This window comes from Macrobrachium nipponense, chromosome 26 (genome assembly GCF_015104395.2).
Source record: "Macrobrachium nipponense isolate FS-2020 chromosome 26, ASM1510439v2, whole genome shotgun sequence".
NCBI lineage: Eukaryota > Metazoa > Arthropoda > Malacostraca > Decapoda > Palaemonidae > Macrobrachium > Macrobrachium nipponense.
In genome coordinates, this window is record NC_087215.1 from 73,920,751 (window position 1) to 73,946,092 (window position 25,342).

Genomic DNA, 25,342 nt, shown 5'->3' on the forward strand with positions numbered 1-25,342 from the left:
AAACCGTCGGTGTGGGGTGGGAGGGGGAGGGGGGGGGAGAGGAGAGCTCTCAAAATCTGGGGGAAACACTCCTAGGCCTATAGCCAACCACTCTGCGAGATTCCACTGAGATCGGTCGGTTGTTCTGCTATGTATATCTCAGATAGTTACTCTGCTATGTATAGCTCAAATAGTTACTCTGCTATGTATATCTTGAGGTTAAACAACTGGATGTGAATGTAAGCAGAAAGAGCACCTAACCAAGAATCTCTTCCATTACAATACATGGCCTTATTAACGACGCCTATCTACGTCTCTAATAATACCAGGATCCTTCAGATCGTGTTTACATAACATCACTGTCGGAAATCTGTAGATGATATAGACGCAGCCACAAATATCCTTTGGCTGCGACGACAGAGAGAATGTCTTGTAAATATTTTCGATACAGTTACAAAACAGAGCAAAGAGAATAATAGTAAAAATAAAAGCGAAGAGAAAAATTGGAATATAAAATGTCAATATATATTTTAACGAAATTATAAATATTGACATATTTACGTGCATATCCAACAATGCAATGAAGAAAAAGTATGGAGATATGATGAAGTATGAATACAGCATATACTTTTTTCGTTATATTTAGCTTATTCTGCTCTCTGACGATCTGACCATAGTCCCCCGATGACTATAGTCACCACTGGAGTTTTCTGACTTACTTTGACCTCATGGTGACCCAAGTGAACAACGATTATAGCCATAGGCGCTGTTCCCAAATTTACCCTGACCTAATGCAGCTGTTCGTCCTCTTTACAATTTGAACAGATTCCCGAAGGCTCTGAGCAGAGGTTTATTATTTCTTAATATATTTGGACTCAAACGTGACAGTAGAGTTGTTTCTCTATTATTATTATTATTATTATTATTATTATTATTATTATTATTATTATTATTATTATTATTATTATTATTATTTAGGTAAACTCCTATTCCTATGGAACAAGTCGAATATGGTGTTCGTCTGAAAGAACAGAAGGTAAGAGGGAAAATATGCTACAAAACAGCACGAAGCGAATTCGCGCGACAGAACCTCATAAATGTGAGTTCTTTCTGGTATTCATAACTTGGCCTCCAGTAGACTAGACAGGCTGTTGAGAAAATACGAGAAGCTGATTCTTAATGGATGCAAGAAGAGGGCAATTTTAAAACTGCTATATACTAACGACAGATTCGAAATAATGGATGGTCCTCAGAATAGCCAAAGTTGCTATTATTATTATATCACTGTTATTCCAGTAGACGAAACCTATTCACACGGAACGAGCTCACCAAAGGGGCCGCTAACTTGAAATTCTTGAAGCTTCCAAAGAATATTAGTTTCAATCTCCCACTGCGGCAGTAACTGATCACGACACACAGCCAGTGATCTTTCATCATTCCGGGGGAGACGCGAACCCACCCCCCGCGACATAAGTGGCATGCCACGACACTAACCACTATACCAGTGAACCAGTGGTGAAATACAGCAAGCTTTTATTTTTATAATCCAGTCACCAGCAGGACAAACCATCTACAACAAGCTTTACATGCAAAGCAAAAGTGCAGGTCAGTAGACAAGCGAACAACAATTCCAGTTTCCAGAAATTCCAGAAATTCCAGACCAGATTCATCTTCAGAGAGGTTTCTTTCTTGGTTTCTTTTTGGTAGTTTGCCAGGAAACCGATAAACTTTTTGGACTGCGAGTAAAATAAGATGCATAAGCATCTTATGTACGAACTGTAAGAATAAACAAGACGTGATCAGACCTCCACCTTACTGGGCGCATGCAAGATTTTCCCCTAACGCATAAGTTGTAAACATTATGTTTCTAACTCGTAACGTAAATTAAAACGTGCTAAAATCTACGGTCAGATAGAGCCTTGTTTCACCAACGGAAATTTAAATAAATATGATGTTTTATTAGAAATAATTTTTCAGTACTGATTAACGTGCACATTAGTTATTTCTTTCATTTTTATTCTAATAAATAAATCGCAAATATCTTATCTAAAACTCTATCTTTGACTCAACGCATAACACCTTTTTCAGGCCTTTTTATGCTCTTCCATAGGACCTTTCTAACCCCCCCCCCCCCTAAACAACAACAAAGTAAGCGACAATGTATGAATGTGACATCCTACCATCAGCCGTTTAGATTTCACTGTAACTTCGGTCTGCTCTCACTTTGAAAGACACAAAATGCCATACAAAGGAAAACATACTTTGAGCAATGAATTGGTTTCAAAGGCGTTTTTCTAACACATATTTTAGGAGGGAAGATTGGAATATTCTCGTGTGTGAATTTGTGCCGAGTGTGAAATGCCACGAAAAACTATAAAATAAGTTTGATTATTGTCAGCGTCATAACTGAGATATAATGACAACTTAAACGCTGCGTGTCTCTTAGAAGAAGGTCAAGGAACAACCACCTATGATTATAAAAAATGAAATGTTCTGGAGGGAAGTGGACGTTATATATATATATATATATATATATATATATATATATATATATATATATATATATATATATATATATATAATGATGAACGTCAGTGAAATTTTATCTAACATATACAAAGAAAGACACATAGATACTGATACGAATGTATATACGCCATTCTGGCGTATAAATCAAGATGTAAGATGGCCAAATAGAGCTTTAAAAAGACAACGAGTGTGGTTATACGCCATTTTGGAGTATACGTCACGTGGCAAGAAGGCCCAGTGGAGCTTCAAAAATAAATCATGAAAACACAAAAAAAAAAGGGGGTGATTTTTGTGCAAAGCAGTGTAACAAAACCTACGTCGACATGTCTTACCTTGCCTTGTTGTGAAATCTACGCAGCACACCCAAAATAAAAAAAAAAACTACAGTCATTATTGCAATTTTGTACTTTAAAAAAATTTACATCAGTGGAATTTAAAAAAAAAAAACCTGGCATTGATACATATTTCTAAGTGAAAACCCACCCAAAATAAAAAAAAATAAAATAAAAAAAGAACCACAGTCATTAGTGCAATTTTGTATTTGAAATAAATTTACATGTGATGGAATCAATAGTAGACTGGCAATGATAAACATTTATAAGAGAAAACCCAGCCAAAATAAAAAAATAAATAAAATAAATATCCACAGTCATTATTGCAATTTTGTATTTTAAAAAATTTATATGTGCTGGAATTAAAAAATAACTGGTAATGATACATATTTCTACGTGAAAACCCACCCCCAAAAAACCAGTCATTATTGTAAATTTTTATTTGAAATAAATTTACATGTGGTGGAATCAATAATAGACTAGCAATGACATATTTCTAAGTGAAAACCCACCCAAAATAAAAAGAATATTAAAAAAACCACAGTCATCAATGCAATTTTGTATTTTTAAAAAATGTATATGAGGTGAAAAAAAAAAAAAAAAAAAAAAAAAAAGAGAGACCTTTCAATGATACATATTTCTAAGTGAAAACCCACCCAAAATGTAAAAAAAAAAAAATCACAGCCATTATTGCTTATATTTAAAAAATTTACATGTGGTGGAATTAAAAATAGACTGGCACTGATATATATTTCTACGTGGAACCCTATAATGGTGGAGAAAATCATTTGGACTCCGTCAGAATCATCTTAATTCATATTTATCTAGGATAATGAGTCATTTTATTCTTTTTCATCAATAATTAGATACGTAGCCTCAGTGGTTGTATAAACATGTATCTCAATAACTGGCATGTTTTCAAGGTTAAAAAAAATGTTTTCATGGAAAGGCAACTAATTAAAATCTATAGTTAAAAGTTAATATCTCTTTGCCTCATTTTGCCATAACAACATCCACCTACAAAAACAGTAATCTACTATAAACTTAATGCTGACAATAAATTTAGCCAGGCACAGAATAGCTTATTCGAACCCCATGAGTAAATAGTCTTTAACTTCAAGCGTATTGTAAACCCAGGATCCTGAACACGATCAATCAATAATCTGCAATACTGGTACTTTAAGGTCCTGTATCATATGACATTTCTACCTTTGAGAAATGTCTCAAAGTCAGGTCCAGTGAGTCTCTCGATCTAAAAGAGGAATATTACTTGTCTCTTGCTCTAAAATATTACTTGTCTCCTGATCTAAAACAGGAATTTTACTTGTCTTTAAATCTAAACCAGAATTATTACTTGTCTCTGGATCTAAACCAGCAATATTACTTGTGTCTTGATCTAAACCAGGAATTTTACTTGTCTTTAAATCTAAACCAGGAATATTACTGGTCTCTGGATCTAAACCAGGAATATTACTTGTGTCTTGATCTAAAACAGGAATATTACTTGTCTCTTACTCTGAAACAGGAATACTACTTGCATCTTGATCTAAAAAGGATTATTACTTTGCCAATGTGCGAAAAAGGTCTTCAACAGTGAAATACACATTACTTAACAAAACGGACATCCATTACAAACATTTCAAAAGTGTGAGACTTTCAAAAGTACTAGAACAGGGAAAGAAAGACAAAGGTGAGTTCGTGCAAGAGGGTATTTTACAGATATGACGAAAAGAGTGAAAAGGCACTTTGGTTCAAGAGTCTGTGCAAGAGTAAACTAGTAAAAAATGCGTCGAGGTTTATTCGGCACAATGGAGTTTTCTGTACAATATATATAATGCTGTATGAGCCGTGCTCCCCTTTAAACTTTCAACCACGGCCCGGTTGTGGTCATTTCGTTGCCAGACACACGATTGAGGCTAACTTTAACCTTAAGTAGAATATAAATTACTGAGGCTATCGGGCTGCAATTTGGTGTGTTTGATGTTTGGAGGATGAATGATCAACATAGCAGTTTGCAACCCTCTAGCCTCAGCAGTTTGTAAGATCTGAGGGCGGACAGAAAAAGGGCGGACGGACAGACAAATAACCATCTCTTAGGCCCCGTCCACACGGTCGAGCTTTGGTCGACGAACTTTGTCCGATGTGACGTCAGAAGCGGAGAAACAGCGGGAAAAGTCAGAACTTCACCGCAGTTTCTCCGCTTCTGACGTCACATCGAACAAAGTTCGTCGAGCAAAGCTCGGCCGTGTGGACGGGGCCTTAGAGTTTCCATTTTTTTTTTTTACAGAAAAATAAACGGCATACTGTTGTTCAAGAGCCTGTGCTGTGCTCAGTGAAGCCAACTTGTTCACTGAAACTGAAGGTGAAGAATTTGCTGTTTATGAGCATTTTTTTTAATGTCTTTAAATGAAGCACTGATTTAGAGTAGAGAAATTTTTTTTTTATTGCAAAGCTTAAATAAAGTTTAGTTTTTTCAAAAGCTTCAAAAAAGTATTTTTTCCCCAAAGTTTGGAAAAAGATGTTTTACCCAAAGCCCGGAAACAGCAGTTTTTTTCCTAAAGCTTGAAAAAAAGTAGTTATTCCAAAGCTTGGAAAATAGGTATTCCAAATCTTGGCAAAAGTAGTTTTTTCCAAAGCTTGAAAAAAGTTTTTTCCAAAGCTTGAAAAATTATTTTCCAATGCTTGAAAAAATTATTTTTCCCAAAGCTTCATAAAGTGGTTTTTCCAAATCTTAAAAAAGTAGTTGTTCAAATCTTGGCAAAAATAGTTTTTCCAAAGGTTGAAAAACGGTTTTTTTTTCCAAAGATTTGAAAAGTAGTTTCATCCAAAGCTTGAAAAAAGTATTTTCCCAAAGCTTCAGAAAATAGTTTTTCCAAAGCTTGAAAAAAGTAGTTTTATCCCAAAGCTTGAAACAGAGCTTGAAAAGGGGTTTTTCCAAAGCTTGAAAAGAGTATTTTCCCAAAGCTTCAGAAAATAGTTTTTTCCAAAGCTTGAAAAAATATATTTCCCAAAGCTTCAGAAAATAGTTTTTTTCCAAAGCTTGAAAAAATATATTTCCCAAAGCTTCAGAAAATAGTTTTTTTTCCAAAGCTTGAAAAAATATATTTCCCAAAGCTTCAGAAAATAGTCCAAAGCTTGAAAACATATATTTCCCAAAGCTTCAGAAAATAGTTTTTTGTCCAAAGCTTGAAAAAATATATTTCCCAAAGCTTCAGAAAATAGTTTTTTTTCCAAAGCTTGAAAAAATATATTTCCCAAGGCTTCAGAAAATAGTTGTTCCAAAGCTTGAAAAAATATATTTCCCAAAGCTTCAGAAAATAGTTTTTTTCCAAAGCTTGAAAAAATATATTTCCCAAAGCGTCAGAAAATAGTTTTTTCCAAAGCTTGAAAAAATATATTTCCCAAAGCTTCAGAAAATAGTGTTTTTTTCAAAGCTTGAAAAAATATATTTCCCAAGGCTTCAGAAAATAGTTGTTCCAAAGCTTGAAAAAATATATTTCCCAAAGCTTCAGAAAATAGTTTTTTTCCAAAGCTTGAAAAAATATATTTCCCAAAGCTTCAGAAAATAGTTTTTTTTCCAAAGCTTGAAAAAATATATTTCCCAAAGCTTCAGAAAATAGTTGTTCCAAAGCTTGAAAAAATATATTTCCCAAAGCTTCAGAAAATAGTTGTTCCAAAGCTTGAAAAAAGTAGTTTTACCCCCAAAGCTTCAAACAGTATCTTTCCCAGAGCTTGAGCAAATAGGTTACTTTATAAGGTTTGATAAAGTAAGTTTTCTAAACTTAAAAAATAAAGGAAACGAAAAAATAAATCTCCTAGAGCTGAATCTATTTCCTTGATAAATTTACCATGATGCTGGTATCTGAATCCCTTGAAAATAGTGAGTACATTATTTAAAAGAAAACCAACAGAGCTGATGGACATATGAAGATCTGCTCAAAGAAACAGCAATAGAAGAGATCAGACCAGCAGACACGCGCGCACACACACACACAAACACACGCAGACACACACACACACACACACACATATATATATATATATTATATATATATATATATATATATATATATATATATAATTATATACATATAATCTCTCTCTCTCTCTCTCTCTCTCTCTCTCTCTCTCTCTCTCTCTCTCTCTCTCTCTCTCTCTCTCTAGCTAAGTTATAGAACTAAAAAGTAAGATAGAAAATGCAGAACAAAAGATTATACAATCAAAAGAAAATGAAAAACGGGACTTGGAAGAAAAAAACCCTATTAAATATCAAGCAAAACCCCAAGCTATTATACTCATATGCGAAGAAGATGAATAAAAGAAGATAGAAATAGGCCCTCTGAGAATTGAAGGGAGATTAACGAATGAAAAAAGGAAATTTGCAACATACTGGCAGAACGATATAAGAGAGAATTCACCCCTAGAATAGATAATGAAGATAATGATATAGAAGTAAGGGATGAAAAAATAGTGAATATTTAGCTGACATAGATATTAATGAAGCTGATATTGTGCAGGCTATTAATGAAATTAAAAATGGAGCTGCTGCAGGGCCTGATGGAATTCCTGCTATTTTGTTAAAGAAAGTAGTTCATTCTATCGCAAAGCCACTTGCAATATTATTAAGACAAAGTGTAGATACAGGCAAGATTTATGAGGAGCACAAATTAGCATATATTACCCCTACTTTCAAAAGTGGATCAAGACTAGAGGCAAGTATTATAGGCCTGTGAGTCTAACATCACATATTATGAAAGTGTATGAAAGGGTAATGAAGAAAAATATTATAAAACATTTAATAAAAAATAATTTGTTTAATAAAGGACAACATGGTTTTCGTACCCGGAAAAAGTACACAAACCCAACTGTTAGTCCACCGTGAGAACATATTCAAAAATATGAAAAGCGGAAATGAAACAGATGTGGTTTATTTAGACTTTGCAAAAGCTTTTGATAAAGTAGACCATAATATATTAGCGAAGAAAATTAGAAAACACAATATCGTGGATAAAGTAGGAAGATGGTTAAAAGAATTTTTACACAACAGAAAACAGATAGTTATTGCAAACGACGAGAAATCGGATGAAGTCAAGGTAATATCCGGTGTGCCGCAAGGTACGGTGTTAGCTGCAATACTGTTTGTTATTATGATTGAAGACATAGACAATAATGTGAAGGATTCGGTAGTGAGTAGTTTCGCAGATGACACAAGAATAAGTAGAGAAATTACTTGTGATGAAGATAGGAACGCTCTACAAAGAGACCTTAACAAAGTATATGATTGGGCAGAGGTAAATAGGATGTATTTAACTCTGATAAATTTGAATCAATAAATTATGGAGACAGAGAAAGAAAGCTATATGCATATAAGGGACCTAATAATGAGACCATCACAAATAAGGAAGCAGTTAAAGACCTTGGTGTGATGATGAATAGGAACATGTTATGCAATGATCAAATAGCAACTCTGTTGGCAAAATGTAAAGCAAAAATGGGAATGTTGTTACGGCACTTCAAAACAAGAAAAGCTGAACACATGATTATGCTTTATAAAACATATGTTCGTAGTCCACTTGAATATTGCAATATGATATGGTACCACACTATCAAAAGGATATTGCACAAATAGAGAGATGTACAAAGGTCCTTTACAGCTAGAATAGAAGAAGTTAAGGACCTAGACTACTGGGAAAGACTACAATTCTTAAATTATAATAGTCTAGAAATGGAGAAGAGAACGCTACATGATAATTCAGGCATGGAAACAGATAAAGGAAGGAATAGCAGAAAATATCATGGAACTAAAAATATCAGAAAGAGCAAGCAGAGGTAGATTAATAGTGCCCAAAACTATACCAGGAAAAATAAGGAAAGCACACAGGACATTAATCCACTACGCACCAGCATCGATAATGCAGCGTCTATTCAATGCGTTGCCAGCTCATCTGAGGAATATATCAGGAGTGAGCGTAGATGTGTTTAAGAATAAGCTCGACAAATATCTAAACTGCATCCCAGACCATCCAAGATTGGAAGATACAAAATATACCGGAAGATGTACTAGCAACTCTCTGGTAGACATTAGAGGTGCCTCACACTGAGGGACCTGGGGCAACCCGAACAAGATGTAAGGTCTGTAAGGTAAGGTAATGGTAAGATTTCCTTTTGGTGACTCTTGGGTTCATAAGCTGTCGACTCTGTCCGCAAGAATTCCCAGCTGAAGATTTTAAGAAAGCGAAAAAAAAAAAATGGAACTGCGGACGGCAACATGAACATACTTAGAGTCACGTAAAGTATATTCAGTACTAATTGTTGGTACAAAGGAAAATGTGCTCGAATTCAAAGCTAATACTGTTTCTGGCGGAGACAAAATCTCACTAATGTTGATAGCCTGAGTCACTTCTGGTTAACATATTGGATTGTACTTTGAACATGGATATTTGTAATGAATACATCGAAGTACTACTATTAATTTACAAGATCCTCTTTGACCTAAAGCCCAAAATAATAATAATAATAATAATAATAATAATAATAATAATAATAATAATAATACCAAACTTTGCAACAAGTTGCCTGTATGTTTTCCTTCCCGTCTGGTACAAAAGTTTCAGTGCTTAGTTAGACAATAAAGATCATGCATGACTTCAGCTGTGCTTGATTACCAGAAAACTTGCTTGTGTGACACCACTGAAAAGTGTAATGGAAACTTTCCCACTCACTCAAATGGAGGGTAGAAAGAGGCAATTGGATATTCTGCATGTTCAAACTAGTTCGTCCTTTACCCATGTCCTATGGGGCAAGGACTTTAATTGTCAGATTACAGACAATTTTGACTGCAACGTCGAGTATGGGTAGCCCTTAGCACGTGATTAAATATTAGCTTTTTTTGAGAAATGAAGACGATGGTCTTGGCGGTAGATTGCAAATGTTAGCTTCTTTAAGAAATGACAGAATAAAAGGAACTCCTAAAGTCGTAGAACTCTCAAAGAAGTTCCAGGAAAGGAGACTACACTGGAATGGCTATATGGCAATGGGATGAGCAGGGATGCGACACAAGTAGGGAGGAGAGAGAGATACACTTGTTCAAGAAGATCTGAGTGAGAGACAAACAATTGTCAAAGGATGATGTGTCTGACCGAGCCAGGTGGAGGAGGAGAGTTGTCAGATACATCGACCCCACACGGAAGTGGGAGAAGATGCAGAGAAAGAAGAAGAACTATCTGCCTAAGTTACCACAGACGGACAAAAAGCAGATGAACTCTCATTCATGGAAAAAAACGCCAGACTGATGGAAGCAGAGTTAAACAGCTGTGGTGTGCCTTGATAGAGAGGAGAATAATAATAATAATAATAATATAATAATAATAATAATAATAATAATAATAATAATAATAATAATAATAATAATAATACTTTATCAAAAGTAATGGCTACTACAGCAGCGTTACACTTGTAGAGGTTCTTCTCAGTTTTTTTCGAATAGCGGTTTTTTCAGAACTACTTAAAAGGCTAGTAGAGCACCTATGGAGGTCAATAAGACCCCGCATTTGAAAATGACGTCCATAGGCGCCTCTACTAGCCTATTTAAGGAGTACTGAAAAAGCCCCCATTCGAAAAGTAAAGAAGAATCTCTACAAGCGTACCGCTGCTGAAGTAGCCATTACTTTTAATAAAGTATGCTTGAGTGAGGGTCTGCTTCCTAAGTACTATAATAATAATATAATAATAATAATAATAATAATAATAATAATAATAATAATAATAATAATAATAATAATAATAATAAAGATCCTCTGGGACCATGATATCACAACAGATAGAATGATACGAGTCATTAGGCCAGACTTGACACTGATCTACGAAATGAAGAAGAAAGTGTCACTCATTGATGCCGCAATACCATGGGACACCAGAGTTGAAGAGAAAGAAAGGGAAAAAAAATGGATAAGTATCAAGACCTGAAAACAGAAATAAGAAGGATATGGGATATGCCAGCGGAAACCGTACCCATAATTCTATGGACACTGGGCACGAACCCAAGATCCCTGGAAAGGGACCTGGAAAAACTAGATAACGGAAGGATCTCCAGGACTCGTGCAGAAGAGTGTGCTATTAGAAACAGCGCGCATAGTGAGAATAGTGATGGACTCCTAAGGAGGCAGGATACAGCGTATAATCAAAGCCACCGATAATAGATCTATCTTTGGGTTGACTCGGTATGAACTGCGGCCCATGAAACTATAACAACGGCCCTTGGTGGCCTGCTTATATCGTCGAAACGATCATGGCTAAAATTAACCTTTTGTAAAATAAAAACTACTGGTGCTAGAGGGCTGCAAATTGGTATGTTTGATGATTGGAGGGTGGATGATCAGCATACCAATTTGCAGCCCTCTAGCCTTAGTAGTTTTTAAGATCAGAGGGCGGACAGAAAAAGTGCGGACAGGAAAAAGTGCGGACGGACAGACAAAGCCATCTCAAAAGTTTTCTTTTACAGAAAACTAAAATAATAATAATAATAATAATAATAATAATAATAATAATAATAATAATAATAATAATAATAATATGAAGGTAGTGGAGACCCTCTCTTAAACATGTTTTGTTAAAGATGATGGCAGCATCTAGTGGAATGATTTTATATATGGTCTTTTCAATTCTTCTTATTATTCTCTTCTCATCAGGGCTGATATTTGCTAATAGCTGGCCGATGTTCATATCTTGGTTAAAAGAAATTGTTTCTAAAAATACTAATTTATTGTTATGATAACAAAAGTGATTAACAAATCTTAGTAATGGAATTCCAACGTTTCCAACCGTTATCATCGGTTCATTTTCAAGGAAAGGTGTTGAGCGTGAACTGATTGGAATGGGGTCGTTCGGCGGTATTTATGTGTCCCAGGTGCTCTGTCTGATGGGCGCTGCGTTTTCATTGGCTGAACAGAGGATTAAATCCCTGAGTCAAGCCGCCGTCTTGACAGAGTGGAAGCTCGCACTGCTCTTCGCGTGACGGACGCTGGAGACTGGGAGCCAAATAGTATTGGGCAGGGGCACCTGATTGGTCCGTTCGATCGGCTCTATGGTGCCGGCGGGCAGCGCCCTACGTGCCACCGTCGGGAGGAGTGAAGTCTCTTGAGTTGGTGTTTAAGGCTGGGTCTCCTCCTTCCCTTCCCGATTGTGTATGGGCCTCTAAGAGGCGGGGATGCAGACGGTGGTCTGGCTGCCCTTATCGATAATACCAATATTAGGATAATGTCCTTCCGAGTCTATCCTGGTATTGTGGACGTTTTTTTGCATGATTGATGGATGGCGCCTTCCTGAGCGTGGCAGGATATCCTCTTGGAAAATCGCAATCGTTGCATAACCAATGTTAGCGCCGGGCATTCCCGGACAGGGCATTTGTATTGGTAGACAACGTTAGTTTTTTCTTGAGAGGGTCCTGCATCACAGGGGCTGGGTTGTTTTTCATAATCAGGCCACTGGTCTTCTTGCTTTATAGTAAATGATCAATTTTACTTTTTTCCGTCAGGGTCCGTGGGGGAGACATTCCTTTCGATGATGTTACGAAGGGCTCTCCGTTCATCCTCTTTGTATTTCTTGTGAAATGCTCCCTTGTAAAAGGGACCTGCAAACAAGAATACAGAACTTCAAGCGTCGGAAAACGAATACTCCTCGTAGGAGAATATCAAATCAGAAAGTTCCTGCTGACCTACGAGGAGTTTGAGGCTTTTTTAAATAGAGCCATCTTTAACAACGACAGTGGCAGTGGGGTCATCAGCTGTTCTCTGAGCTCGTCCACGCTCTGTTGGAACCTAGAGTATCAGTCTCCAGATGACCTCCTGTTAGAAGATTTCAGATACAGATCTCAAACATAAAGATCGCAGCTATATGAAAAAAGTGCTGTTTATAGCATTAACTGCTTTTTTCTTTTACTAAAACAATACCTCCTTTCCCCTCCGTTTTTCGGCCGCCTCACGTCTAACGACCGAATATTTCAACTGTCACTCTAACTACCCGCTTAAGCTGTCGCTTATTTTTGATATCCTGTTTCTAAAACTGATAATATTTCGTTTTTTTTTCCTTCGTCGTTCCCTATTGCTAAACGATCGACGCTCTCTGCTTTTTTTTTTTTCTCGTAAAGTGAAAATATGGTACTTGAACTCCATAGAGTTGCGCTTTTTTTTCCGTTTTTTTCTACGACTATAAATTTTTTCGATTTCCTTACATTACTGGCTATCTCTGACTCGCCAGGACTCGCTACTATCGATCTTTATCTTCTACTAATGGGTACCTTAGGGTTTAAAGGGGTTTGTAACCTTGCCTATTCACTTTTCCTTTCACTTTTGAATCCATTACCATTCCACCTGCACATTCCATAGAAATCATAAATAAAAAAGATCGCCTCATATCCTTAAATCACCAATGCACCTAAAAATAATTCAAATGGACTACGGGCTGCTACATTAGCTAAAGCCCGTTGCTGGCATAAAGCCAGCTTAATACTCCAACAACAACAACAACCCATTCAATCAGTTCACGCTCACCTTTCCTTGAAAATGAACCGACCCGATGATACGGTTGGAAACGTTGGAATTCCATTACTAAGATTTGTTAATCACTTTTGTTATCATAACAATAATTAGTATTTTTAGAAAACATTTTCTTTAACCAAGTATATGAACATCGGCCAGCTATTAGCAAATATCAGCCCTGATGAGAAGAGAATAATAAGAAGAATTGAAAAGACCATATATAAAATCAATAATAATAATAATAATAATAAAGGAATATGATAGCATTTTATAAGCAAGGGAAAACATCGAGGTACCAAGACTGACCTTCCCGTCCGTTAAAGTCTTGACGGACCAGTAGAACTCCTCGATGTAGGCCGTGAAGTCATGCCAGTCCGGAATGACGAAACTGGTGTCTCAGAGCCCTCGAGATCAGGACTATGTTGTCTTGGATGACTCTGGCGTTGGTGGAAACAGAGGAAATTGGATTAATCTGGTAAAAAAAAAAAATATCGTCAAAGGAAAGAGCCACTTACGCGTCAACATCATGAAACTTGGATTGTCTATGACTGGGCAACATTTTACGAAATCGGAAGGGCTTCGAAAATGAACTACACACACACACACACACGCACACGCACAATATACATATATCTCAACTGATAGATGTGGACAACTGGTTGGTGAAAGAACTATTAATAAATAAATATTGAATATAATATATATATATATATTATATATATATATATTATATATATATATACATATATAATATATATATATATATATATATATATATATATACATATATATATATAACACCTGAAAATCCTAATGAGGAAAACTATCATAAATAAACACAAATGACTGTAGATATTTTCAAAATAAATATATAAGGCATATCCTGCAAAGGGATCAGAACCATATGATACGTATAAGCCAATATCTCAATCCTCAGTCTCTACAAATAAATAACAGAAAACTACGAGGAAAACTACACTAGCCACAATGACTACAAAAATATCAATGATTTTTCTTTTAGGACTGTCTACAAGGTACATCACTACATCACTGTAGAACCTGATTCCATGTTTTAAAACCGTGACGTCACAGATATGTTGAAGGCCTTAGCCCCCTCTCTCTCTCTCTCTCTCTCTCTCTCTCTCTCTCTTTTCTTTGTATATATATATATATATATATATATATATATATATATATATATATATATACCTACCATATATATGTATATATCCTATATATATATATATATATATATATATAAACATATGACTGGTAAAAAGAAAATGTTTCTGTAACAACTAAAATTCCATCTAATAAAAGGAGCCCATAAAAACACCAAAATATAGAGGGAAAAGGACTATATTTCAGAGACTGCTGTCTCCCCCTTCAGGTAGATGAATGAGAAAAGTTTACAGAAAAGGTGGTATTTATACCAAGAGGTACATCCACAGGCAAGCCAATTTAGGTCACCCCCGCTGATAATCTTCCTTTAATCTTCTTAAGTGTTGGTTGAATAAAAACCTTGTCGATCGTATCTGAAATCCATGGTAGAAGGCAAACGTAATTTTCTACCGACCCCCTAAAGACAAGACCAGAGATACACCCAACAATAAAATAAAAATTCCTCACCTGGACACGATTAAGAGAGTAACCCACACCCTCTGAAAATCTAACCCATTTGCATTTACTTACCCAAACACCTTAGCCAAATCCCTGATTAACGTCCAACAAAAGACATCTCTCAAGGACACTGGGGTTTACGAAATCCCATGCCAGGACTGTGACCAATCTTACATCGGATTTACAGGTAAATCACTTCCCCAGAGATTAATACAACACAAACGGTCAGTTAGGTATGGACAACAGAACTCGGCTATTTTCAACCATATAAATGAACATAACCATAGAATAAACTGGAATTTGTCACGTGTAATTTATAGCAGCAACTGCCGGTACAAGAGTCAAATGATGGAATCGGCCTTAATAAAGGCGAGGCAGGTAATGAACATCTCAAAAGGAGCATGGATTTCAGATACAATCAACAAGGTTTTCATTCAACCAACACTTAAGAAGACTAAAGGAAGATTATCAGCGGGGGTGACCTAAATTGGCTTGCCTGTGGATGGACCTCTTGGTATAAATACCAACTTTTCTGTAAACTTTTCTCATTCATCTACCTGAAGAGGGAGATAGCAGTGTCTGAAATATAGCACTTTTCTCTCTATGTTTTGGTGTTTTTATGGGCTCCTTTTTATTGGATACACACACAACACACACACAACACACACACACCACACACACACACATATATATATATATATATATATATATATATATATATATATATATATAATATATATATATATATATATATAAGACCAACAAAATTCCTTTCGTTTTCTATACTATTAACTAAACTACATCCTTCTTTGATTACCATCCTCAGAGACACGAATAAACATAGGAATGACGCCAGTTTTTAAAATGAAAACACAACTTAAAGAAAAACTATCACCCTACATTACATCTGGGACAAGAATTAACAGACAAGCATCATTTACTTCTAAATATGTGATATTTGGGATCAACTGCTGAAAGAAAATTTAGACAGTTATCATATCTCCACACAGCTGCTTGCAGGCACAGTCGATGGTTACCTGCGAAAAGAAAGCAATGTTTATAATTATAACTTTCCAATTCCAAGAAAAAATACAAATATAACTTCATCCACTGACAATGACTTGACTTTGACAATTCCATACTCATCTGGGGACTTATTCGCTCATTTGGGGACTAATGCATTCAACTGGGGACTTATACACTTCATTGGGGACTTATTCACTCAAGTGGGGACTTATTCACTCAATTGGGGACTTATTCGCTCATTTGGGGACTTAATTACTCCAGTGGGGACTTATACATTCAACTGGAGACTTATTCATTCATTTGGGGACTTGTTCATTCAACTGGAGACTTATACACTCAATTGGGGGACTTACACACTCAACTAGGGGACTTTTACAAATATTTGGGGACTTGGTAGGTCTTTGGAATACAAAATTCTGGGGATGGTCAATAAATATTTAAAAAATCTTATCGAAACCCAATCCACAACTCCGATACTTTACTCCTCAGATATTTGCTGTTCAAAATACTGTGAGGTTATTGAAGCCGAAGGTGCTTTGATAATTTAAAACAGGCATTACATAAACAGACAGCCGTGGGGTTAATGCAATGGACCATTTAAATACAGGACCTAGAAATGTCACCTAAGAGGGCATTGTGTTATATTTATCGTACCAGTAAAGAGAAACTGACAATTACACTTTACTGATCTCATGGAGCATAGTGGATACTTGGTAGACAAAAACCTAGATAGGGGGAATTATTAAGAAGGAGTAAGACACACAATATATATATAAAAAAATAGAGTCAAATAGGTCTACCACAAACAGAAAAAGAAGAGGAAACAGATCGAACACATCAATCAGAAAAAAAGGTGCGCACAGTCAAACGACCATTTCATTCTCTCTCTCTCTCTCTCTCTCTCTCTCTCTCGTCTCTCTGCTCTCTCCTCCTCCTCTTCTCTCTCTCTCTCTCTCTCTCTCGAGCAAAGGAGGTGATCAAAAGAAAGGTGAAGTGATCCATTCCATTCCATGCAACTTGAGATAAGGCATCGTTTTTGGGGGAGTAAGTTTTTATCTTTGTTTTCCCGTGTAGCTGCAAATAACAAGTGTTAGAATCGTGAGAAATATTTGCGAATGAAAGGGTTAAAACGCGCTTGGACTGGTGTGCCAATCAGTGTAAATATACGGTTGTGTTTATGCTGAGATTTTATGACGTAGGTACCTATATATTGGGGGCTTCCAGTGGCCAGTACAACTACAGCTACCGTACCGTTCCATACAACAGACACTGAGGAGAGAATGCTTACTTGATGAGTGGTACACTTTAACGCAGAACTTCACGAAATGGTGTGGAGAGGAAAAGTGAAAAGTGCACAAGCACGCAATGCCATCAAACAATAATACTCTTGGTTAGAAAGAGAGATAAAAAAAAATAACACACTGTAAGTATAAAAATCAAGACTTTCAGGCAAGGCAGCGGCAATACAGTGGCGACAAAAATGAAGAAAAAAAATGCAAAACAATCGTTCTAAAAGTGTTGCGTGGTCAAGCAAGCACCTGGATGAGGTCGTACTATAATTGTGCAGGTAACAGTTTAAAGAGCACATTACGATACGACACACAAAAAGAGGTATTTATTTTTTTGGGTGCGTTCTATTCTTGGGTGATGGTGTCGACCGAGCGCGTTTTCCCCGGAGACTCTCGCTTCATCTTGCAGACGAACTTTGCAACTGATTACCTGGAGCACTTTATTTCCCTTTAGTTGCACAAGCAAAGCTTTGTTGCACGATGCTTGAAAGACGCCAGAGAAAAGCATGGCTCATGCGACATCACCTTCTCCATCGTTTGGACTTTCAACTCTTGATATATATTCTAAAATTCTTCTAAAATTCAGTCTTTCAACTACAGTGCTACGGTTTACTGATTATAATTTACTTCCGTGGGTTAGTCGAATGTTGCCAAGGTCTTTCAAATGACTACAGTTCTGGCAGAGTCAATGACAAGAATGTTCCGGTTTGTCAGCTTTTTGGGGAGTTCCTAGGAATATCAAGCAAGTTTTTGAACGTTTTGTCAGGAATATAGATGAAATATCTTAAATCCACTAGCAGATAAACGCCATATTCTATTTCGTGTGTTGGTGTACCATACGAAATGCTTTTCCAATTGTAGGAGCACGTAAGTGAGCGTCTTGTAACTTTGAATACAGTTCAGTGAAAAACAAAATCCATCCTTTTCAAAAAATCACCAACACGTGATTGGAATATTTTGAAGTAATAAAAGTCCACACTTATGTAATATGTGTATTAAAAAAAATTTAAAAGTCGGGAGCTATCGTCTACTTGATCAGTAGACCTCATCAGCCGTGCTGATTTTTCCTTTTTAAAAAAATACATGAAGTTACGAAGGACAGGCAAGACGCTGGAACCGTCTCCAAGGGAGATAACAACAAAAACATGGTTTTCTGTTCTAAAGGGTCCACAATAATACAAAGTGTAAAAAGTCCGTGTATAATTTTGAAGACTTTGGACTGAAGATGAACCCAGGGAAGGGTTCGAAAGCTTTCTGTAAAGTCTTCAAAATACACGGACTTTTTACACTTTGTATTATTGTGGACCCTTTAGAACATTATATATACTCTCGTGATAGAGAGTTTTTCCCTACAAAAGATGGTTGTTACCTCCCTTGGAGACGATCCAGCGTCTTTCTGTCCTTCGTGACTTCATGTATATTTTTAAAAAGGAAAAACCAGCACGGCTGATGAGGTCTACTGATCAAGTAGACGAAAGCTCCCGTCTTTTACGAATTTTACAATACACATCTTACATAAGTGTAGACTTTTATTACTTCACAATCCATCCTTTATTTGACGATATATCCAGGATCAGTTGGGCACTCATAAGGATCTGTGAAAGCCTTTAAGAAAATGATTTTACCACCATGTAAGAATTCGTATTTTTTGCATCTGTTCCTATTTCAACGGTGGTTATATCCGGCTTCATCATACTCTTAAAAATATGTCCAGAATTATTCAGTGCTATGTTAAATTATATTTCACTGAATAAATGCAAAATTCAAATTTGAATTAATCTTTGCTATGTTAAATCATATTTCACCGAATAAAAGCAAAATTCAATGTTGAATTAATCTTTGCTATGTTAAATCATATTTCACTCCATAAAAGCAAAATTCGTTATTACCTGAAATCGACGGATCATTCCTAGATATGATCCCCAAGGACTTCATCCAATTTACGCGTCCACCTTCGCAAAGGCGTGTTGAGAACAAGCGGGTTGGGGATGACAGTAAAAGCCTAAACAAAAGACTGCAAATATCAATATACAATGACCCCCAGGAATTATTAGTCATAGATAACGAACCCCCCTTGGGTGGGTCAATAACGACCCCCGAAACCCCTTGGGTGGGTCAATGTCTAGGAAGGATCCCAAAAAACACAAACCAAGAAGACATTCCTTTCATTAACTTTGGCTCTGCGGCGAATCGAACTATATATAACATTAGTCTTCTAATACAAGTTTAGTCTCAGAGACTTTCTATATCAGTGATCTAAATCTGACTCAGCCTGGCTCTACGTATATATAAATTTATTCTAAATGGCTTGTCCACACTAGCGGGCATGCCCGTCGGGCTCTTCCACCTGTTTATATTTCTCCTCGTTTCTGAAGCAGTGTTGCCAGATAATCGCATCGTTCTGGCTCCATACTCGGTCGGTCAAAATAGTGGAACGGGTTATGGGAACAGTGTTTGCCCGTCAGGCAGCACCCGCTAGTGCGGACAGGGCTTAAGAAAAGAATACAGTTAGCGCGAGTGTTCTAGAACTGGTTTTCGTTTTCTACAGATATCTACAGCTGATATAGCCTACGGACCAATTCCTCCTATAGCCGGATTCTCTCATCTTCTAGTTGGGGTTTTGTGTGCGTGGATCCTCTTTCAAAATAAATCATGCACAGGGAATTGGAGAGTAAAATAAAGTCGCAATCATTTTACAGCTTGCAAGCAATGGCTGGATATATCTATAAATATATATATAGATTCAAATATATATCTATAAGTGATCAATCAACAACAGCACTAGCAACAAGACTGGTTCTCAAGGGCAAGTGGAACCGCCTTTTCCGACAGCGGTGGGCGGCGTACTTCTTGAACTGCGTTCTGTTGAGCCATCTGGAAGTGGGCGAGGTGATGGGCGCGCGGTGGGAAGGCGACCCGTTGACCGATGGGCTTTGTGACCGCGATCTCTGGTGCCTGTCCGTGACATCATTACTGACATTGGTTGGCTGAATGGCGACATATGGCTGCTTTTTTTTCAATTTTTTTTTTTTTGTGCATAACTCTCATACTAATATTGATAAAAGGACTATTTTTAACATTTTTATGTCCTGCAGAACAAATGGCTCTTTTTCTTCCTACAAAACTCTATGATATGAACAAATGGATATTTTTCTTCCTACAAAACTCTCACTATGACATGAACAAATGGCTATTTTTCCTCCCAAATGGCTCTTTTTCTTCCTACAAAACTCTATGATATGAACAAATGGATATTTTTCTTCCTACAAAACTCTCACTATGACATGAACAAATGGCTATTTTTCCTCCCAAATGGCTCTTTTTCTTCCTACAAAACTCTTACTATGACTTAAACAAATGGCTCTTTTTCTTCCTACAAAACTCTTACTATGACTTAAACAAATGGCTCTTTTTCTTCCTACAAAACTCTTACTATGACATGAACAAATGGCTATTTTTCTTCCTACAAAACTTAGTATATGAACAAATGGCTATTTTTCTTCCTGCAAAACTCTTACTATGACATGAACAAATGGCTATTTTTCTTCCTACAAAACTTAGTATATGAACAAATGGCTATTTTTCTTCCTGCAAAACTCTTACTATGACATGAACAAATGGCTATTTTTCTTCCTACAAAACTCTTACTATGACATGAACAAATGGCTATTTTTCTTCCTGCAAAACTCTTACTATGACATGAACAAATGGCTATTTTTCTTCCTACAAAACTCTTACTATGACATGAACAAATGGCTATTTTTCTTCCTACAAAACTCTTACTATGACATGAACAAATGGCTATTTTCCTTCCTACAAAACTCTTACTATGACATAAACAAATGGCTCTTTTTCTTAATAATCTTTTAATCTATAAAAACCTCATTTTGATATTAACAAAAAGGCGACATTTTTATTTTTATCTCATTTCTTTTATATCCTGCAACATTCTCTAATGTCTATTTTTCCTCTTTTTTTTTAATGTCCTACAAAATTCTCATACTGACACTGACTGAACAGCCACAAATAGCTATTTTCCTTGTTTTAATCTCCTAAAGCAAATCATACTGACAATGAATTAACGACAAATAGCTACCTTTTTCCTGCTTATGTTTTTCTGTGTCCTACAGAAATGTCATAGCAACACTGAGAAAAAGCACTAAAGAACATAAGCATAAGGTTTTTTTTAATCTTTTTTTAAGTGTCTCAAAAATTTTGTACGAATGCCTAACAAAGAATAAAATAGAATAAAAAAATATTCAAGAGTAAACTTCTTTTTTTTTATTTCTGGTTCAAATAAAATTAAAATATGTTCATGAGTAATTGAATTTTAGATTTTTAAAAATTCTGGAAATATTCCAGAGTAATTTTTTAGATCTTTTTAATTTCTGGTTCTAATAGTATAAAATATGTTCATGAGTAAACTTGTCATTGGATTTTTAAAAATTCTGGCACAAATAAATTTTAAAATGTTTCTGAGAAAATTTTTTTTAGAACTTTTAATTTCTGGCACGAAAAAAAAAAATTTATTTTAATTTTTCTAGATATTTAGACTTCTGGCTTAAATAAAATTGATAAATGGTAGAGTTAAATTTTGCAGAGTAAAAAAATTCTGGTACAAATAACATTTAATCACTCTCATGAGTAAAATTGTTAGATTTTTTTCATATCTGGAAAAACCTGAAACCGACATTAACGAAAGTGCAACATTACCAATGCTAATTATAGACATTTTTCATATAAACAAAAAGAAAAACCAGTTTTTCTTTTATGTTAACCTTAAAAAATTAATAAGGCCAGGAAAATTCTCTTGCTCAAATATATATATATATATATATATATATATATATATATATATATGTATATATATATATATATATAATATATATATAGATATATATATATATATATATATATATATATATATATATATACATAATACATACATACATATATATATATATATATATATATGATATATATATATATACTTATATATATATATATATATATATATATATAAATATATCATACATACATATACTATATATATATATATATATATATATATATATATATATATATACGTATATATTTATTTATGTATTTCATGATTTGCTTTAAATATACTCAAATATTACATTAGTACTTACAAAATGGAGACAAAATTAGATATCTCATAACAACATAATGGAAAAAATTCTATTTCATACCTCCTCTAAAAAAAATTTTTTTTTTAATTCAATTTTTCTATAAATTCATTTTGAAAAATCAAGACTGCATGAGGAGATTGAAAAGAAATAAGTTGTCCTTAAAAATTCTGTAGACTTTCAAAAAATAAGACAAATTCTATGATTGCAGGACAAAATACCAATCTGTGAAATTGATAAAAAAAATCTACAACAAAAAATTAATTACTTCGCACCAATAGCAAGTAACAATTTGTGACACTATAAGCAGCGGATATATATATATATATATATATATATATATATATATATATATATATATATATATATATATATATATATATATATATATATATATATATATATATATATATATATTTAGGGAAAATGCATCGTTAAATCATTTGTTCTTCCGTGATGCATATATAAGTATATGTATATATATATATATATATATATATATATATATATATATATATATATATGTATGTATGTATGTATGTATGTATGTATGCATGTATGTAGGTATATATATGAATATAAGTACTATGTATTTATGTATGTATATATACATATACATTATATATAATATGTAACATATGCAAAGTACTATGACTACCTAATCCATACATGCAGATATAATCCACGAGTCACAGTTTACTGCGCCACACGAGAGAAACCTTTTCCGACATCTAGTCCAAGTTTACAACAGATCATGGAATTCATGCCAAAATCCCAAGCGCTGGGGCCTACGAGGTCATCCAGAAGGAAGAAAGGGAATATGAACGTAGTCACAGTCAAAGGAATGATAGGGGTTGCAGCTAGGGGCGTTAAGTTATGCCTACATGGCGCACTGGCACTATAGCTGGTTCACTTAAGGTAGATTCTTGGGTGAGCCTTACGCCTACGAGACGTTTGTTTGGCGCCCGCTGACTGGCTGGGAGCTGCTTACCTCCCGGTACCAGCCAATCAACGGCCGCCAAACAAACGTCTCGTAAGCATAAGGCTCATCCAAGAATCTACCTTAAGTGAACCAACTATAGCCAAAGTTTCGCCGCCACGTAGAGATTGCTGGAAGCCGTGACAAGATGCCGGAAAAAAAAAATAGACACTCGTGTGACATAGGCCTAAGCTAAAAAAAAATACCCATTGATTTATCTGTGACCATCTATCTTTTGCGCATGCTGGTTTCTAAGTAGGGCGTCTATTTCCTGCTATATGATAACAGTTACTATGGTAGATTCACATCAACCGTGCTTTTGATGTCTAGGCTAGTCCCTTACAACGCTCCTGATTGGCTGTTGATTGGCCAATCGCAGGGCTGGAAACTCACAATCTCTATCGAGGGTTCACATGAGTAGAATCTTATTCCACCTCTCCCTAGGGATACGTCTTTCAGGAGAGGGGGGAACATACATCGTGCCGATGTGAACTCTCGAGAGAGACTGAGAGTTTCCAGCCCTGTGATTGGCTTATCAACAGCCAATCAGGAGCGTCGTAAGGGACTGGCCTAGACATCAAATGCACGGTTGATGTGAATTTACTATAACTAACACAGGATGGCTGCTGCTACGGATGTCAGCCTTCTAAAATGTAGAGTGAGTTTTAATGTGTCTAGAATAGTGCCAAGTTCAACAGCCCAGATAACTACAAACACACAAGACTGAACAGCCAAAGGTCTAAAGGTTTGTATAATTCCACCTAAATTACAATTTGAATGTAGGAACCGACAGCAGGATTTTCTTACTGAATGATGATAGCATTTGGCAATGTAATCCTTAACCAATATAAGTATTATATATACCATATATATATATATATATATATATATATATATATATATATATATATATATATATATATACATACTTACATCCACAACGTTAAAGCGATAAGTCTAAAAAGCTTTAGAGGTAGTATCATGTTCTCAACCTCTAATACCATTTGTCGACTCGTCCGCACATAAAGATGGGGCGGGGTTGGTGGTGGTGATTGGTGGTTGGTGGGGGGAGGGGGAGGGGGGGGTGGGGTGGGCGAATTCCAGACTACCCATCACCTTTAGGCGTGTATTTAAAAACATTAGAAGCGTGGAGGGGAACATATTTCGCCCACCTGTATCACCACACCAGTGTGTCTCTGAATGGGGTAAAGCTGACCTCGGGTTATATACGTGGAATGCTTTTGGCATTTGACTAAAAGGGCACAAGTTTCTTTTTAGATAATGAAAGAAAGACGTAGAGGCTGTCCACTTTGTTATATTCACATGGAATATTATCCCAAATAATCTCTGAAGAGGAAGGCCCTATGATTATAATGACTTATTTGATTGAAAAAGAAACCCACAAAATTACTGTGTATAACGTATTTACTTGACCCAGGATGACAACCAACGCATCTATTGAAAAAGGGCCGAAGATTGGCCCTGAAAATACTCGAGTGTTGAGTCAAATAAAATGAATCTTCAGAAGAAAACTGAAAGAAATATTTGTTTGGTTAATGACTTATTTCATTTTGGATAATGAAAGACAGTCATAGAGGCTGTCAACCATGCTATGTTGGTATGGATACCTTTTCTTTTTCTGTTTAAGGCATTACAAGTTTTTTTTGGAGACGAAGTTGCCTACTGAGGATGTATCTTCTGTGTGGACAGGAAAGGGATTACGTCTACGCCCTAATATATCAAAAAAAAAAAAAAAAAAAAAAAGGAGTCGGTTGGCGTCAGGAGTCACTGGAACTTACAAAGAGACCTCAGTGATGTGGGGCAGACTTGCAATGGTAAACAATAAGTCCCAGAGTTCATGGAGAAATGAAATGAGTTCATTCTGCTCGTGTTCACTTTGAAA

At 35.6% G+C, this 25,342-nt stretch overlaps 1 protein-coding gene across 1 annotated transcript in view; it reads right to left on the bottom strand.

The window, feature by feature from the left end:
- Positions 1-25,342, bottom strand: part of LOC135200429 (glutaminase liver isoform, mitochondrial-like) — a gene marked incomplete in the record, with an annotated part of 185,304 nt that overhangs the window by 80,566 nt on the left and 79,396 nt on the right. Inside the window, 3 exon segments of the mRNA XM_064229065.1 lie at positions 13,682-13,762; positions 13,764-13,812; positions 20,158-20,265. Of these exon segments, the coding sequence (XP_064085135.1) occupies positions 13,682-13,762; positions 13,764-13,812; positions 20,158-20,265 (238 nt within the window).